Source organism: Mastigoproctus giganteus, chromosome 7 (assembly GCF_048544385.1).
Source record: "Mastigoproctus giganteus isolate SK-2022 chromosome 7, ASM4854438v1, whole genome shotgun sequence".
NCBI lineage: Eukaryota > Metazoa > Arthropoda > Arachnida > Uropygi > Thelyphonidae > Mastigoproctus > Mastigoproctus giganteus.
The window spans coordinates 2437794-2455454 of record NC_143581.1 but is presented as its reverse complement, the minus strand read 5'-3'; the positions used below and the strand labels follow the sequence as shown (position 1 = coordinate 2455454).

General features: G+C 41.6%; 1 protein-coding gene across 5 annotated transcripts in view; it reads right to left on the bottom strand.

The window, feature by feature from the left end:
* sbm (L-type amino acid transporter sobremesa) overlaps positions 1 to 17661 on the bottom strand; it is a 195680-nt gene that overhangs the window by 106367 nt on the left and 71652 nt on the right. The window contains exon 2 of one of the 5 annotated variants that reach the window (XM_090377502.1): positions 11052 to 11573. The exons of the other annotated variants lie outside the window; for them this stretch is intronic. Coding sequence (XP_090233628.1) covers positions 11052 to 11070 — 19 coding nt within the window. The 5' untranslated portion in view covers positions 11071 to 11573. The remainder of the gene's footprint in view (positions 1 to 11051; positions 11574 to 17661) is intronic. 5 annotated transcript variants of the gene reach the window in all.

The window sequence follows — 17661 nt, the reverse complement described above, 5'->3', positions numbered from 1 at the left end:
GCATCCCCTCCCCCTCCCCCCATACTTCTCCTTCAACCCATGCACGGTACTAAGTAGTATAGGTTTTGATACTTTTCGTGTTTGGGGTTTCATAAAAAAAAAAAAAAGTGGTACCAAATGCACCCCCATATCATTTGTCTGGTAGGGAATTTCACTGTAGACACCGTACAGTCTGGATGGGATTCTTCACCACGTGTGTCTACGGCAAATCGTTTGTCTCCCATCACGGCCATGCGGATTGAATTTCTTCTCATCCTTAACTGACTTCCACTGCTCGGGGTTCCATTTGACATGCTCCTTGCACCAAATTAATCTGGCCTTTTTCATTTTTTGTGTAAGGAGGGGCTTCTTCTTCGGACGAGGGGCTACAAGTCCATTTTTGAAGAGGCATCTTCTGACTGTTATTACACTTGCTACCACTCTCGGATGTTCTTTCCATTCTCTTTTCAGCTCAGACGAAGAAGCTTTACGGTTGTGTAATGCGTAAGCGCCTCAAAACGCGGTACTGTCTTGGCGTAGAGACTCGTTTGCTTTCTGTTCCTTTTTTTCCTATGAGCAGAACCAGTATTCTTGAGTTTGGAAAGAAACCTACTCACTGTCAATTAATTAGAAGATCCTCTATGAGCAATATCCTTCCTCACATAAAGCAACAAATAGCACTCTTTCTTCGTGGTGTGAACTGCACCTAACTTTCCATCCTGACACAAGCAAGGAATGACTGCAATTCTTGCAGAGCGTGCTTATATAGATGAAAGTAATAGCTGATGCAATATTACGTCATCACCTACGTGTGTCAATCTTATCTGATGCAATCTGTAAGACATATTGCCATATACTGTACTTACGTTAGTCGGACGACAATTACAATTTTAAGGGGTGATGCACTTTCTTTGAACACCAGTGCAATTATTAGCAAAAAGCGGCAGACAGCTATTTGTAATAATAGGAACATTTTAAATAAATGCATTACTCGTATTCCTTAAGTTACTGAATACTAGAAATATCCGAAAAATGGTCATTCATATTGAAATACAGAATTTGAATACGGTGAGTGCAACTTGTCATAGAAAGGGCAGGTGGGGTGAAGTTAAGAAGCACATGGAATCTAAGGAAGTGGCACTGGTTGATTTGGATTATCTGTGAATGTTGAGAGTCTGGCGTGACAACCTCTGGGAAGGGGATGAGAATAAGACTGTGTTATGAGCCAAATGACTATGATGACTATAAAGAACAGCTGTACAGACAAATAGAGTGGGCCAATAAATCGGATTGTTTTTATAATGGGGGATTTTAACTCTCCAGATATCGACTGGAACTGTGGATTGGTTACTCACACATTAGGAAGACCTTTGTGGATTTATTGGATGACTGTTTTCTCCTCCAGCATGTTGGAATGGCAATGAGAGAATGCAGTACTCTTATCTGATTATCACTTCATTCATTAAGGATCCGCAGATAAAGGAATCACTAGGTGGTTCTTTTAACTGTGAATGAAAGAACCACTTAGTGATAAAGGGTGTGAATGTGAGATTATTCCTAAAAAAATCGCGTGTGTACCCACGAAAGATGTTTTTTTGTGAAACATCTTTGGCGAAAATCAAAACTGTTTTAAAATCGAACAGCTAGAACCAAACTTACGAACGATGTAACGTTTTATGGTCACGCCCGCTACCTATTCTGCCGAAATAACGTGTGGAAGAGGTTAGCGAAATCCGAATTGATAGCCTAATTTCCCATTTGTTGAATACTATTATTATATAATACACACACTGCAGGATTATCCGTACATCCTGACTCTCCTCCACCTAATGAATCTGCTTAGATTACTGATCAATCACAGTCTAATCCAAATACTGGTGTGTATGCGGAACAGGTTTTTGCATTAAGATCTACTCTTTCTCTGACATTATCCCTGATGGAGGTAGACTAACAAAACCAGTTATAACGGACATCCAAGACATTTGGTCAGCGATGGAGCAGCTACTTACCAATGCAATTCTAGAAAACGAGCGTTTGAAAGCTAGGCTGGAGGAAAAAGAATTTCAACTAAACAAGTTACAGGAAAATTATAGTAGACCTTCTGGTTCTGCTACGCCCCCTATGTCGTATGCACTAGCGACACAGCTCTATATATACTCCAACAAAATATTGCTACCAAACAGGGAATAACAACTAAGCATTCACAGCAGTAGCATGTGATTTTAATTAAGGCTCAGGAGGGCGGCACCTTTTCTACCAGCGAGGAGATCAGACATGAAATAAAAACCAAACTGGCATCTGACATCAAGGACGTCAAAATAAAGTTTATGAGAAAAATAAGAGCAAACGGAGTTCTTATTGAGACGGCTACGTCTCAGGATCTGGAGAAGATTAGAAACTGTCCTAGACTGCGAGAGTGCGGTCTTAAGCCAGAGACGCCTAAGAAATTAGGCCCTACAGTCGTAATATATGACATACACAAAGACGTAAAGATTGATGACATAGTGGACGATATCTTTCACAAGAACTTGAAAGATGGCGTTTCACACCTCAGAATGTCAAAGAACAAATAAAGCCGCGTTTTTCTACGAAGCCTAAACCAAATAACTCAATTGTGAATTGGATTCTTGAGGTCTCAAGAAATATTTGCAAGATTCTTTTATCTGTTCGCAGGGTATATCTCGGTTGGACCTCGCATAGAGTGAATGATTATACCATTGTTCCCAGGTTTTTTAAATGCCTGGGATATGGCCACTCTAAAAGAGTTTGGACTCAGGAGCAGCAAACCTATAGGCATTGTGGAATTATGGGTCATAATTTTGGTGACTGCCCAAATAAAGATAAACCATCAGACTGTCCAAATAAAGATAAACCATCAGACTGTCCAAATTGTAAATGAGGAAAAGAAATTGTGCGCATTCATTTAGGGATTCGAAATGTCCTGAGTATTTAAAAGCCGTTGATATGATTCGGTCGAAGACCTCTTATGGATAGGACAACATCAACAGGTACAGCTTCAAGTTCAACTTACCCAAACTTAAATTCTTACAACTGAATTTCCAGCGGTCAATTTCAGTTATGAACGACCTAACCACTATTGCACAGGAGCATTCCGTACAGGTTCTTGCTCTTCAAGAACCTTATTCATATAAAGGTTTTGTTAAGGGTCTACTTATTCGCTATCGGATTATACAGTCCAACCCTATCACAGTAGGGACTGGCGGAAATGCTCGACGATGGATCTGGGCTTCAATCGTGATTACAGATCCAACCCTGACGGTTACAAAGATTCCTAGTCTGTGTTCCACGCATGCTGTGTGTGTTTGCTTGCTTGGAGGGTTGGTTTGGCCAGATTTATCTGGCCAAATCAAATATGGTCTCGCTTTATTGCCAGTTCTCACAGTACCGGGATTCTATTCAACCTTTCGTCGATCATCTGGATGCAACATTATGATCCCTTTCGGATAAACAGGTCATCGTTTTGATGGATGCGAATGCAGAGTCCACCTTTTGGAATAGCCACAGACAAATCTAAAAGGAGGACCTTATTATTTCGCAACGTTTAAGAATTCTCAATACTTCTGGACATCCCCGACTTGTGTAACGCCTGAAGGACATTTCTACATCAACGTGTCTCTTGTTACCTCGTCCATTGCCTCCAATATCAGTGATTGGAAATTACACACAAGCTGGTCCACTAACGACTATAATGTAATCACTTTCTCTTGGGTGCTGACATCTCTAGAACCAGATCGGATACAACTGATAACACCAGGTATCATACCCAATCGGCCAAGTGGCAAACTTTTTAGAGTTCCCTCAAGAAGTCTCTTTCATCGGATGAGCTGAACGTCATGGAAACTCTTTCTGTTGACAGCCAGGTAAATTTCATTCAGGACAATATACTACAGGCGTGTGACAAATCGTTCAGTTTTAAGAAGAGGAAATCTTATCATGTGCCCTGGTGGTCACCAGTTTTATGGAACCTAAAATCGCTAACTAGACGAACACGACGTGAATTTCAGAGAACAAAAAAGGATAGAACCCATTCATCCCTGGAAATACTGGTGTTACAAAATAGATATAAGCAAGCTCGACGGCAATATCACCAAGAGATATATAGACAGAAAAAGGCTTCATGGGAAAGTATGGTGAGTTCTCAGGGAAATGCTGATCCTTGGGGACTAGTGTACAAGTTACTGAGTAACAAGATCCGGCCTGGAGAGGTGTTTGTTTCAGTTAAAACTGCAGAGAATCAGGACACCCTTTCGTGGACGTCTACTATTAATAGAATACTTGATCATACACCAGGACGATGGAACATGTGAGCTCCCAGAGCAGGTGGAAATTAAATCTAAAAATTCGACTTATATTGGACAGTTTGAAGAGCCTCCTTTCACATTTGAAGAGGTAGATAATGCAATAAATTCAATGCGCTCTGGGAAATGTTCAGGTTTTGATGGTCTTGAAGTGGACGTTCTCAAAAGAGCCTGGAAAGTTGTTTCTCCTTTAATTCTTAATCTGTTTAATTCTTGTCTGCAACATGGAATTTTTCTTAAAGCCTGAAAAATTGCAAATTTTAAGATACTCCTTAAACATCAGAAGAAACCTGAGGACGACCCGGCTTCATACAGGCCGATTGCCTTGCTATCAGTTATGGGCAAGGCAATGGAATAAGCGGTCGCTAATCGACTATTATTTATTCACACCAATAAAGCATTGTCATTTCCGGATCAATTTGGTTTTACTTGTGGTAAGGGGACTGAGGATGCAATTGCCAGATTCCTTACTGTGCAAAAGGAAACTGATACAAAATACCTACTTGGCCTCTTTGTGGACTTCAAAGGGGCCTTTGACACCCTTTGGTGGCAGAGTGCTCTGGAGAGGTTCCGGGAGGCCGGGATTTCTAGATCAATTTTCAAATTACTTACAAGCTATTTTTACCAGTGCTCTATCATAGTTAAGAGTGGTACTAAACAGGTCTCTAGACATGTTACAAGGGGTTGCCCACAGGGATCAATTCTTGGCCCCTTGAGTTGGAATGTTGTGTTTGATTCATGGCTCACCAGGAAATTTGAAGGAACAAAGATGATTGCCTATGCAGACGATCTTACCATTCTTATCCGCGGAAATTCAAGGAAGAATCTGGAAGACACAGCTAACTGCGTCTTACAAGAACTTTCAACTTATGCTTTTAAAAGGAAAATTAGATAGAGAACGTCCACCACCTGTAAAGACAATTAAATATACTGCCATTACAAAATATTTAGGTATTCAACTTGATGATGCCTTATGTTTTTTGCCACATACAAGGTATGTGAAAGAGAAGTGTTAGTCTTTCTTATCCAGACTGAGACAGGTAACCAGGCAGGAATGGGGCCTGAGAGGCCATTCACTCAGGTTATACTATAATTGTGTTTTTTTACCTACCATTGCTTATGCAGCTGGAGCGTGAGGGCATAGGACTAACAAGTCTGCAATTATGAAACAGCTTCTGCAGGCCCAGCGTGCTGCCCTCCTGATGATGTCACGGGCGTGTAGAACCACTTCTACTATGGCTTTGCAGGTGTTATTGGGAAAATTACCTCTACACTATGAAATACAATACAGATATATGATGTATCACCTGAAGAAATCAATACCTGTTACTTTGGATGATGTGCAACTTGACCTAGATGCTTCTTTAACATCTGAGAGAAGAAGGCTTCGTTCCATTTATGTATTCGTTTCATAAATGGCAAAGAGACTTGTCATCTTCGGAACTTGGCGCCATGACCAGAGAGTTTTTATTGAAGGAGTTCAGGAAGAGAGAATCTTTGTGGTTTGTACCTGGCTTGCATGGTACATTTTTACTCACAGGCCGCAGGAGTATTAACAGCAAATTATTCAAATAAGGATTGTCTCCTACCCCACTTTGTCTCTGTGGACAGGAAGAGAGTATTGACCACATTATTTTCGATTGTCAATATTATTAGGACTACAGACGTGAACTGCAGCTTGTTTCAGATACCTTCATAATGGGAAATAAACCTGCGGTTATCCGATCTCAAGCAGCATTTATAGCACTGAACACCGTTGCCTCACGTGCTTTTAAAAGAAAAGAGGAGCTTAGACTTGCTAATAAGGGATACCATTAGACCCAAAAACCCCAAACCTAAGTGATTGCGTCATGCACTCCAGACAGCCCCTTTCAACTATAACGCTAACAAAACAACACCTTATAAATACCATCAATAGACTTCCTAATAAATCTATAATTGGTCCTGACGGCTTTCCTCTATTCATGGTTAAAGTGTGCAGTGCCTTCATTGTGGAGCTCCTTCTTGTAATCTTTAATCGCATATTGAATTCCGGATCAATCCCGACAATGTGGAATCACTACAGGGTACAGCCCATACCCAAAAGAAGAAACCTAAAGGAACCTAAGGACTTGAGACCGATCTCAGTGGGCTGCTCTCTATTAAAAGTGTTTGAGAAAACTATCTTATCAGCACTGATCGACCAATGCTTCTCTCATAGACCCAAACATCTGCATGCCGTGATCCCCAAAAGATCTACATATACAAACCTACTGGATACCCTATTTAAAATTCAAACTGCTTTCAACAGTAAATGTCAGCTGGACGTCATCTTCCTTGATATTTTATCTGCTTTCAGCTCTCAATTTCCGCTCTCATCTACATTCTAGAAAAGTACCTCAGTATGTAAATCTCACACCCTCCTGGCATACTGCCGTCTCGGGGTGACTCACAGTTTCTTGTGGTTAATAAACGGATAATAATACTTTGGAATTACTGGCAGCCTGCTAAAAACCATCAACCTCATCCTTACACCAAGACAACTCATCATTAGTTATAAATCCTTCCAACAGGAGTGCATTATAACGAGAGGAATACCGCAAGGAGGTGTCCTGTCCGGTCTACTGTTCGCCGCTGCCCTTGAACCCTTCCTCGCAAGGTACACTGATTTCTCATCGTATGCCGTATGCAGACGACCTCAAATTATACATAACATCAAAAGAAGCTGAACAAACTCACCTGACTAATCAGCGAGTCTCCGTCCTGATCGACAGCCTTGTGACCATCTACTGCAAATAGGTCTGGAATTAAACGTATCAAAATCAGCTGAACTTAGTTTCGCAAAAAAGAGAATCAAAAATGACATCGCAGCCTATCACAACGGAGTGCAGATAAGGAAAGTGAAGTCTCACACCGACCTCGGCATGACTTGGGACGCGGGCCTCACTTTTCAGACCCATTTCTCGACCATGAAATCGAAGCCTTTCTCGGCGATGTGGGCAATTCGACAAGAGCTGACGGGCTTACTCAACGTCGATGTAGTCGGAGGATACGTTCAGCGGTGCCTGCAACCAATCGCTTTGTATGCATCATCAATCTGGTCTTCTGCACCGTTGTCGTACATAAACAGATTCCTGGCAGTCGAGTAGTGGGTAATGCGATGGATTGGATGAACAGGGTCAAGGGCAACGCATTCACCATCTCCAGGGCCGTTTTAAATATCAACTTAAATATCACTCCCTGGAGAGTTCACATTGCATCCAGGAAAATTCTTCTTCTTTCTCAGATGCTTACCGGTGTGATTGAGGCCCCCAGTCTTCGAGGTCTTTTGCTACTCCACGTGCTGGACGCAGTAATGACAACCCCTGCCTACCGTTGTATTAACATACCCTGCAACCTGTGTTGTCTGAAGAATTTCTTCCCAAACAACTCAGTCAACCTTTTCAATTCATTGGCAATAGACCACTCTGTGAAATACTCGGAAAGCAAGCAGTAGAGAGTGAAGAGCCTCTCTGAAGCACACAGCTTACTTCAATTATAATTTTGTCAATAACTGAATTTTGTAACCAATATTGTAAATATACGCACTTTTGTAAATAATTGTAATCGTGCATTTTTGTACACCCTTCTTATATTATAAATAATTGCAATTCTTGCATTTTGTACACCCTTCTTATATTGTAAATAATTGTAATTCTTGCATTTTGTACACCCTTCTAGCCGGTCGGCTGTGTATAAGGGGTGAAAGCAAACACTTGCTATTTTGAATAAACGGATTTAATAATAATAATTTGGAATAATTTTTTCAGGAGTTGATGATGATTGGATATTCATTGTAATCAAATATACCCTGCTGGACACTGACCGTGTTGCTGTATCTAGTGTAAATCCTTGGTGTTCTTCTGGAGATGTGGAACCTGTGTATAGTGTGATCGGGGTTTAAAAAAATGATAATAAAGAAATAAAACAAAATAAAAAAAAAACTTGTTTCTCTGAGGAAGTGCCTGGAGCAATGTCTACAAGAGATTAGACATAACTATATCTCAATAAATCCTGCTGATCCTAGCTTCTAGGATGGGATCCTCCATGGGATTATTTTCCATAGCATGAGAGGTCAGTCCACTTCTCCACCTCTCTTTCCTTTAGTCTTGCTTTATTTCTTCTACCTTCTAACTATTGGAGGGTTCCTCTGTTTGATCCACCTCTCTCTCTCTCTCTCTTCTATTCTTTCCTACCTCTCCAGCTCCCAAAGTTCTCCTTCTACAGCCTTTTCATTTCATCCTAATTTGGGCTCTCTCGGGTCTTTTGCCCTGGGCTAGTCCAGCAGTTGATAGTAGATCCTGGCCGCCTCCACGTGGCGAGGATGGGAAGTGGTGACAAGGTGTTGCTACTTCCCATCTGCTAAGAGCCAGGTACCGGCCGAAAACATAACAATGCACCATATCACTACACTTACACATCCAACACACTACATGAAAATGGCGGTTTTGGCGTAAGCTTCTACACAAGATGTACAACGGCGGATGATGGGGGGGGGGAACCCTGGGATCCGCCTCAACAACACATGAATATCCCCTATCCCCTAATTATATAATATACAAGCTGAGCTATTTGATCGGATTAGTAAGAAAGCGAGTGGTTAAAGCGTGGCTTCTATATTTGGTCGACACGTTTCCTTATCGATTATTGCAAATCATGATAGATCAGTCATTCTTTGACAGTCACATGGAAATTAATTTGGCTAAAGATGACATAAACAAAGCGGTTCCGATCGAGGAAAGTCTCATTGCCCAACAGCCAATGTTGTTGCGAAGCGAGGTTAAATATTTTAGAATTGCCCCAGGAGAAACTAAAGTACCGCAGAGCCTACTGTTTGATGAGCACACAGAGAACTGTCCTTTCCCAGCATTTATCTTGGACAATTCAGAATGTTCATAGAGAATTTACAAATGACTCCATTCATGATGGCAACGAGCGAGCTCAGAAGATCTAACTAATGCGGTGTTACTCCAAATGATCTCTTTTACAAAGCGATGAATATAATGAGATTGAGAACGAGAGACTCCTCTTTGACGGTGTCTTTCAAATACATAGGCAAAGATACTAAAGTTATCCGCGGGCAAGTTCAATCGAAAGAATACATTAACAGCTGTATCGGAAACAATTTGGCCTTCCTAAGGACAATTCCAAACTCGACCTATTACTGGGCTCAACCTAAGCGGATCTATTTTCTCTATGATTAGACAACTTGGTAAACCTACAATGTTCTTGACTGTGAGTGCCAATGAAATCGGCTAATGACGCTAACTCACTAAATTTGATTTGGTACAGAATTTCCGAAAATGACATCAAATTGTGTCATTTCCCCTGTAGATATATCGGATAATGACGCTAACTCACTAACTTTGATTTATTTGATTTGGCACGGTATATCCGCAATGACGTCATTTCCGCGTCGCAAAATTGTGACAAATTGATTTTATTACAGTCCGAAATTTAGTAGGTGTCGCCATAGATGGTTTCATCAAAAATAGCTATTAAAGGGTATAAAGCGATTTTATTTTCACCCGTAGCAACTATCTTTTACTTCCAAGGGTTGAAATAAAATCCTGAATGCAGATTTTAATGCAGTTTAAAATCCTAAATACAGATTCACAAAATGTTCCTCACTTTCGGAAGATTTGTGAATCTGTTGGAACGAATGCACAGAAGAAATCTTGGATTACTTTTCTCGGCATCATTTCCCTTTAAAACTTTCAATTTATATCACATAAATACCTAATGAAAGCATTCAGTTGCTGCGATGGCTTCACTGGCAGAGAAGGAAAATGCGTGCGATGATTATAAATGGACAGGAGGCAGAATCCCACAATTAGTCTGCGATGACGTTACGTCTCACCCCCAAGCTGATATGAGATTAGTTTGGTAGTTTTACCGACAAAGACTTGAATCCTGCGAGTCGCAGAGTAGTTATAAGTGGCAGTTACTCTTCGTGGATTAATACTCTGAGTGGGGTCGCACATGGTTTAGTTCTGGGCGCTCTTCTATTTCTAATACTTATTAACTATAACTGAGAACCAGCCACGTGCATGGAAACCTAAGTGAAGCATTTTACTTTAAAAGATCAAAGTAAATCTTGATAGCGCATTTGCTGTTTTTCAGGAAACACACTCTCAAGAGAACATAACGTAATTTTAAATTGGAAAAAGGATGGTTGCGGAATAGATTAGTAAATGGTTAGTTCATTTAAGCAACTGGTTACAGGAGGACATCGGACAAACCTCCGTTCACTTCGATCCACTGCTTACTGGAGTCGTTGGGGTCGCCCGTTTGTGTAGTCGACATTCTTCGACATACTTCGACGTGACATCGTTCCATGTTTTTTGGTTGCCTAATCGTGAAGCATTTCTTCAGTATTTCCCCGGAGAAAATTATTTCACGTCAAGGGAACAGTCTTCTTTTACTTCCTGGGCCGCTCCAATATCACCAATCACCAAAAGTGTGGATGCTATCGGGAAGAAAGGACATCCCGCTCAACGAAGGCGACACTTTCGCAAAACGTTACTGCGGTGGAATCCGTTCGTCACCAGGTGTCTCTTCGTCTAGTCAGCTTAGATGTGAGAATGAACGAGGCGAGAATTTCTCGGATTTCTCGTTCTTTCTGGGCATCCGAGAGATAAGAAACCGTCTTTCAGGCGTGGTTACTTCAATGAATCGCCACTCACTCGCAGCAGTTGACTCTACAATAATAAGAAGAGAGAGAGAAATACTTACATTTTTCTGTCGTCCCCATCTGTTCTTCTTGCGAGGATCGTCAGGGACACTCTTAAGGCACTTTTACGCCGATGTGGAAGCGCTCCGTATTTGTAGACTGCTAGTCTCGTTCAGCGCGCGACAAGCGACTTGGTGAGCGGCGTTGGTTGTTTGGGCTCCTGGCAGGCTGCCAGTAAAGGGCTCGTGGCTCTGTGGACGTCAGAGAGAGAGAGAGAGAGAGAGTATTGATTTGTTGCAATCTTGGTTCTCAGCCTTGCACAGCGATGAGTAGGAGGATGGAGACCGGGATTTTGAGATTAGAAAACGTGTGAGAGCTTTTGTCGATTTTTTATGGCTGCTTTCATGTAGTGATCATAACAGGAAATGCAGAGAGAGAGATTGAGGACGGATCTCCGCTAAGCTTCAAGGAGGTGCGACAGCGATTATCTGAACGCGGTGATTAGATCCGGATAGATCGTCCTCAACGAAAAGAATTCTGGATTTGAATAGCGGCTTCTCTGCGTCAGAATAGTTCCGTTGAATCTGCAAGGAATGGAGTCCTTTTAAGTCCTTCTTCGACACACCTCAGTTTGGTATCACACTCCCTCAGTTTCCTCGATAACAATTAATCCCCCCCCCACCTGCATATTAAAGTGGTTTTAAGGCGGAAACGAATGTACGCGTACCCACTCTCTCCTGCCTTAAAAGCATTTTCAGGCAGTTTTAAAAAAACTGCCTGAAAATGCTTTTAAGGCAGGAGAGAGTGGTCAATTCCGTTGATCCCACTTTCCTCGAAGAAATTCCAATTCAGTCTCGAGTTACAATCTACAACGCATTTATTTTTGTACCGCCTGCTGTAAGATCACTGTTCAATCACCGACCCCATCCGCCCGATTTTTCGTGTCTCTCCTGCGGGTCAATCACCGACATGCTTCCATAATCGATTGCTAACTTAGCCCACCAAGTGAATTAGTAATTGATCAGCGCGTTATTTCGTTAGAAATGTTCCACCGACACATTCTGGGAACCAAATATATTTTAAGTACGAAAGCGTCCTCTGCCGTTAGATGACTAGCAATGATTGGATGTTGTGTACCTGCTTCTGGTTGCAATAAACGATTGTTATTATTTTTATTTAATATTTAATAATATTCGCAAGACTTCTGTCCCTCTAGAATGCACCGCAATTTGTACTGACTCATTCCTGTTCCCCCTCCCCTTCCTCTCGACCCCCGAACATTAATTGCTCTGTAATGACCCAGTCCGTTCCTGCCTCCAGTCGCGTGACAGAGCGGGTCACTTGGCAGCTTATTTTCCCTTCCGAGTGACCTTCGGATAGACCAGCGAAGTGCAACTTCGGCGGAGTAGGGGATACATCAGTAAAACGTGACCGACTTCCGAGGAGTAATCACAACCTTCTTCTTCAGAGGAGCGTCGACTGCTGTGTTTGCGCTAAAGGGAAGCGTTCAGGTGAATCTCCCAAGGTCGGGAGGGGTCAAATAAACGAGCAACTACACGTGTGGCGAACTTCCCTCGTGAATCGCTGTCACAGAATGGGATTCCATCCGCATGGGTCACATCGGGTGCATTTCTCGTATTTTATGGGGAATTATTGCTTTATGCAAAGATCAGAAGAGTGCGAAAGATAGCTTCATTACACGTAATGTGTTTCGTACTCGGATTAGTATTAATAGTGGCAAGAAAGCAAGTTTATACAGCATCAGTAACAACCAAACAAACAAACAAAAAAAAAAAACACTTCCCATTTCACCTATCCATCCCCTCCAATAGTTTCTACTTCTTCCTTGAATATATTCAAACTGTCCACTTCCGCAACAACGGATGGAAGCTTGTTCCAGCAATCAAGCGGATGGTTGATGGTTGAGGAAAGATGGTTACAGCAATCAAAGAATAGCCGAGGAGGGATGGTTGCAAAATAGATGTGCGGACGTTTGCCTTTAGCCAACTTCTGCAACCATCCTTCCTCAATTTGAATTTATGTCCCCTTATTCTGAGCAAGAATGCCATCAGCTCAATCCATTCAACGCCTTAAACATCTCAATCAGATCACCTCACACATGCCTAGTTTGTAGACGCTGAAATTTGCAGAACTGAAGCCTTTCTTGGTAAGAGCATCCCTTTGTTTCTCCCCTCCTCCCTAATCTCGTTGCTCTTCTCTGTACTCGTTCGAGCAGTGGCAGCTCTGCATCCATGTAAGACACTTTGGCAATCGAGTTAAAAATGTCTCTTCGGAAACTCCGTGTGTAATAAAAATTAAAATCCACGAAGTATTTATTTAAGAAAAATTCTGAAGTGAATTTTATAAGCAAATTATAATATACAACGATGAGCCAATACATTATGACCAGCGAGTCGTTATGCAAATCGAAGCAACTTCAGGTGAACTACGGCGCGTGCGCGGGTCGGGACAAGGTATAAGAAACATCTGATACTGAGCTCCGTTAATCAGTGTTACTCTTGTTCTTCAGTTGGGAAAGGCAACGGACTTAAGCGAGTTTGACAAAGGCCAAATTGTAATGGCTAGACGACTGGGTCATAGCATATCCGAAACGGCACGGCTGGTGGGATGCTCACGGTCAGCCGTGGTTAGTACCTACCAAAATAGGAGGGGACCCGCCAGCGACGTGTTGGACGACCACGGCTCATCGATGCTCAAGGTGAGCGAAGACTCTCCCGGATGACAGATGGCAACAGAAGGCCGACTGTCGCGCAACTCGCCAGTAAATTGGAATGCTAGTGACGGTAGTAATGTGTCATAACACACAATACACCGTGCTGAAAATGGGCTGTGTAGCCGCAGGCCCCTCCCAGTGCCCATGCTAACCACGGTTAACCGGCGGCAGTGCCTACAATGGGCACGCGAGCATCGAAACTGGACCTTGAGTGATTGGAAGAAGGTCGTCTGTCCGATGAATCACGTTTGCTGTTGCACCATGTAGACAGCCAGGTATATGTGCGTCGTTTTGGGCGATGTTCTGCTGGGATACCCTGGGTCCAGTCATCCATGTGTCGGGCGCTCTGATGTCTACCATCTATCATCTACGCTCTGATGTCTACCTAAACATCATTGCTAACCAGGTAGACCCTTTCATGGTAACGGCCTTCCCCTCTGGCAGTGCCATCTTTCAGCAGGATAATATGCCAAGCCACACCGCCCGGATTGTTCGAGACTGGTTCGCGGAACACGAGGAAGACTTCCAGGTATTGCCCTGGCCTCCAAATTCCCCAGACATCAAACCCATCAGGCATTTGTGGTTTGTGTTGAAACAGCAACTCCGATCTGTGGCGTCTCAACCACGGACATTACAGTAGTTAAAGGATCTGCTGGTTACGTGTTGGTACCAGATACCACGAGACACATTTAGAAATCTTGTAGCGTCCATGCCTCGCCGGGTACGAGCTGTTTTGGCTGCACTTGGAGGACCAACGTCATATTCATATTAGTTAGGTGGTCATAAAGTTTTGGCTCATCGGTGTATATATTTAATTCATGCAGCAAAATTCAAAATTAAGAATACACGTTAGTAACAAAATCATCGTATTGAAATATCATAAAATAAAACATCGTAATAAGTACCTACACTATAATATCCTAATCTAATATCCAATGTAATGCATCATACATTAATAAAATAAAAAAAAGTTCATCAGAATAAAATAAATGATATTAATTAGTGAAATTTCACACGCTGTTGATTTAGTAAAAGGAAAAGTAGAATTGTTTGACCTATAATTTTAAAAAATATTCCTAAAAGTCATTTAAACATCCTTGTTCTAGAGGGTTTAGTATTTCAGCCACTTGATTAACACGATACTGAATCCTCATTAAAAATGGGGGGGGGAGTTGTGTTTTTATGAATCAAAAATTCATCAACAAGATTCATCATCAACATCGATCCGAATCTTGTTGATGAATTCTAAGTTCACCTGTGTCATGTTATTTAGAAACGGCGTGAAAACAATGAGTACTGCAATAAATCGAGAAGGAGGACACCAATCCTTGCTGGTTCATGCTTTCAAATTGACATCGATGGCTTTAAATAATTGCAGCGGTAGCTGCAGCACAGTAGGTGCTTGAAAAGAGATATTTTAAGATTATAATGAGAAATTACGTTATAAAAATTTGTCTATAACAATTAATTTTTCTCTTTATTCTCCGGAACTGTCGAATATATTTTGTGATACCAAAACAATATTCGCAACTAAAAACTGTTCCAGGATCAGATTTTCATATGGTTAAGGTCCCCTTTGCCTCTGTCTTAGATTATAGACTTCGTGGAACTGCTCCGATTTATAACGTGTGGCCACAGAAATATTTCTGTATTCCTCCAGTTTTTTTTTCAATAAGTCGGCGTTGGACTTAATCTTTTACTTGTGTGTACCCATTAAAACCAAGAGGTTTGAATGGGTGAATACACTCGTCTCACGTTATTCTTCTCACACGAAACCGAAAAAACCCCGGTATTTGTGGCAAGGATATCATTCTGTTAGATCAAATCGCATGGTACCGCGTCATAAAATTGTATGCTTGCTGGAAGAACTATGTTGAAGATATCATAATAGCTCATTCTGTAAGGTACCTTCCACTAAGACCACGAGTTCCAATAGTAGCCTGGTTAATTGGAAACGACTGCGTTCCACCAACTCTCAGTATCGACAAAATGAATATTACTGGGACCGGTTCATATCTATTTATTTGGTATAAGCAGAGCCATCTTTCAGCATGGATAACGGTAGCTCTCTCTCTCTCACACACCTGTTCGCATGATCCTTTTATGCCTCGGGGGGGGGGGGTATTTTTACAGATGGTGTCTGCAGTGCTGTTTGAAGGAGCATTGGTCGGTACACTGTATCGTACGTTGATGATCCAAAACTTTTCATTCACTCCAGTCGGCCGGATCAAGAAGCAACATGAAGTCCAAAGGCGCTGAAATGCAGCATAAAGAGAATGTTATCTGGACTTGAGTTGAATGCTGAAAATCGGCCCGCATGACATTCTTGAATTCAATAACTGAATTCAAGACTAAAAATGTCAATTCTTACAAGGATCTGGGATAGAAACGTGTTCATCCAGCACTTCAAGGAAGCATGAAATATTTTTCCCTTTAGTCTACTCGACAGGAACTATTGGGTTTCACCAGTCCCGAATTTGTTACAAAATTTGTTCATACTTGTGTCCGTTAGCAGTGATTCTTTGTGCGTAGAAAATTTAATTATTTGTCCCACTAATTTTCGTGCGGGCAGTTCTTTGGATTTTAGCTTTAGCTTCTAAGATCCCTTAATAGAAACTACAGACATATCCATACCATCTTTCGAGTTATCCTATATCGGTTCATGAGATGACTCCATGGAAACAGATCATTATTACGATAAACACAATTACCCTCTCTAAAGTGATGTCGTGCAAGTGTCTTTCTCAAAAATATGTAAATGGATTTTGGATCAGCCAACATCCAATGATTAGGCCTGCTCTCAACCCAGTCAGCTGCTTAAGTCCTGTTCCCAGCCATCGAATTTAAACATCAGCCCCGAGATGAATTTTGAGGACAAGGCCTCCTAACAAAATTTTATCCATACACCTATAACACATTGCAGTTTTAAACTTTCCAAATATCCTTCACCTCACTGCCACCTTCACCGTGAGACATCTTTGCCCAAGTATGCGTGCCACCATCGCCTATTATAATTAGGTTTCAGTCTTTTTGTATTATTTCATATTACGGCATAAATATTGATGTTTGTGTTTATCCTCCTACCGTATGGATGCTGTCTAGGGTGCCTAACTGTTTCTTTATCTGAATAAATAATAATATTATTATTTAAAGCTTTAAATATGGATAATAACCAAAAATGGGTACTTCAACTACTTTTAATAGATTTCGTAGCATAATAGATCAAAAGTTTTGTGCAGCAAGAATCGGCTTCCTGAATTTGGTGAACAAAATTAGGGGGTGGAAGCGATATCTTCTTGTTTGCATCAAAGCGTTTAAGTCTCGCAATATCATGACCCCACCATATCAAGAAAAGCAGGCCCATATCATCACAGACAGCTACTGTTTGACGGTTTTGATGCAGAACGCTCTCAGATTCACGCCACGCCACCTGATGCATCGACATTCTTCGCTGCAAAAAATTCTTTTCCATTCCTCCAACTACATTTCTTCCTAGCATGACATAAAACGAACCATCGCAGCCAAATGCCCTTATGGTTATCACAGTTGGCTTAATCACCGTCCGCCCCACCCCGGGTGGAAAATACTCGAGTTCGAATCCTGTCAATGACGCGAGGAAGTTTTGTGGGCCTTTTTCACAATGTAGCTGAGTTAGTTGGTCTCAAACGAGGGTAGCGGTGTTTTCTTTTCTCGAAAACTCGGATTTTTCGTACAGAAACAGCAAATCGATCACAACACATACGCAGTTCAGATGTATTATTTACGGAGCAATATGGCTTAAGATGCTGATGCGCCTTAAAACCCTAAAACAACAACGCATTCGAATAAAATGTTCGACTGTCCGGAGATCGTGTATTGTCAAAACACTCGGTCTTCCTGGTCGATGTTCAGCTCCTGCACTGACAAATATATTAGTGTCATTCATAGCTCTGTGCAAT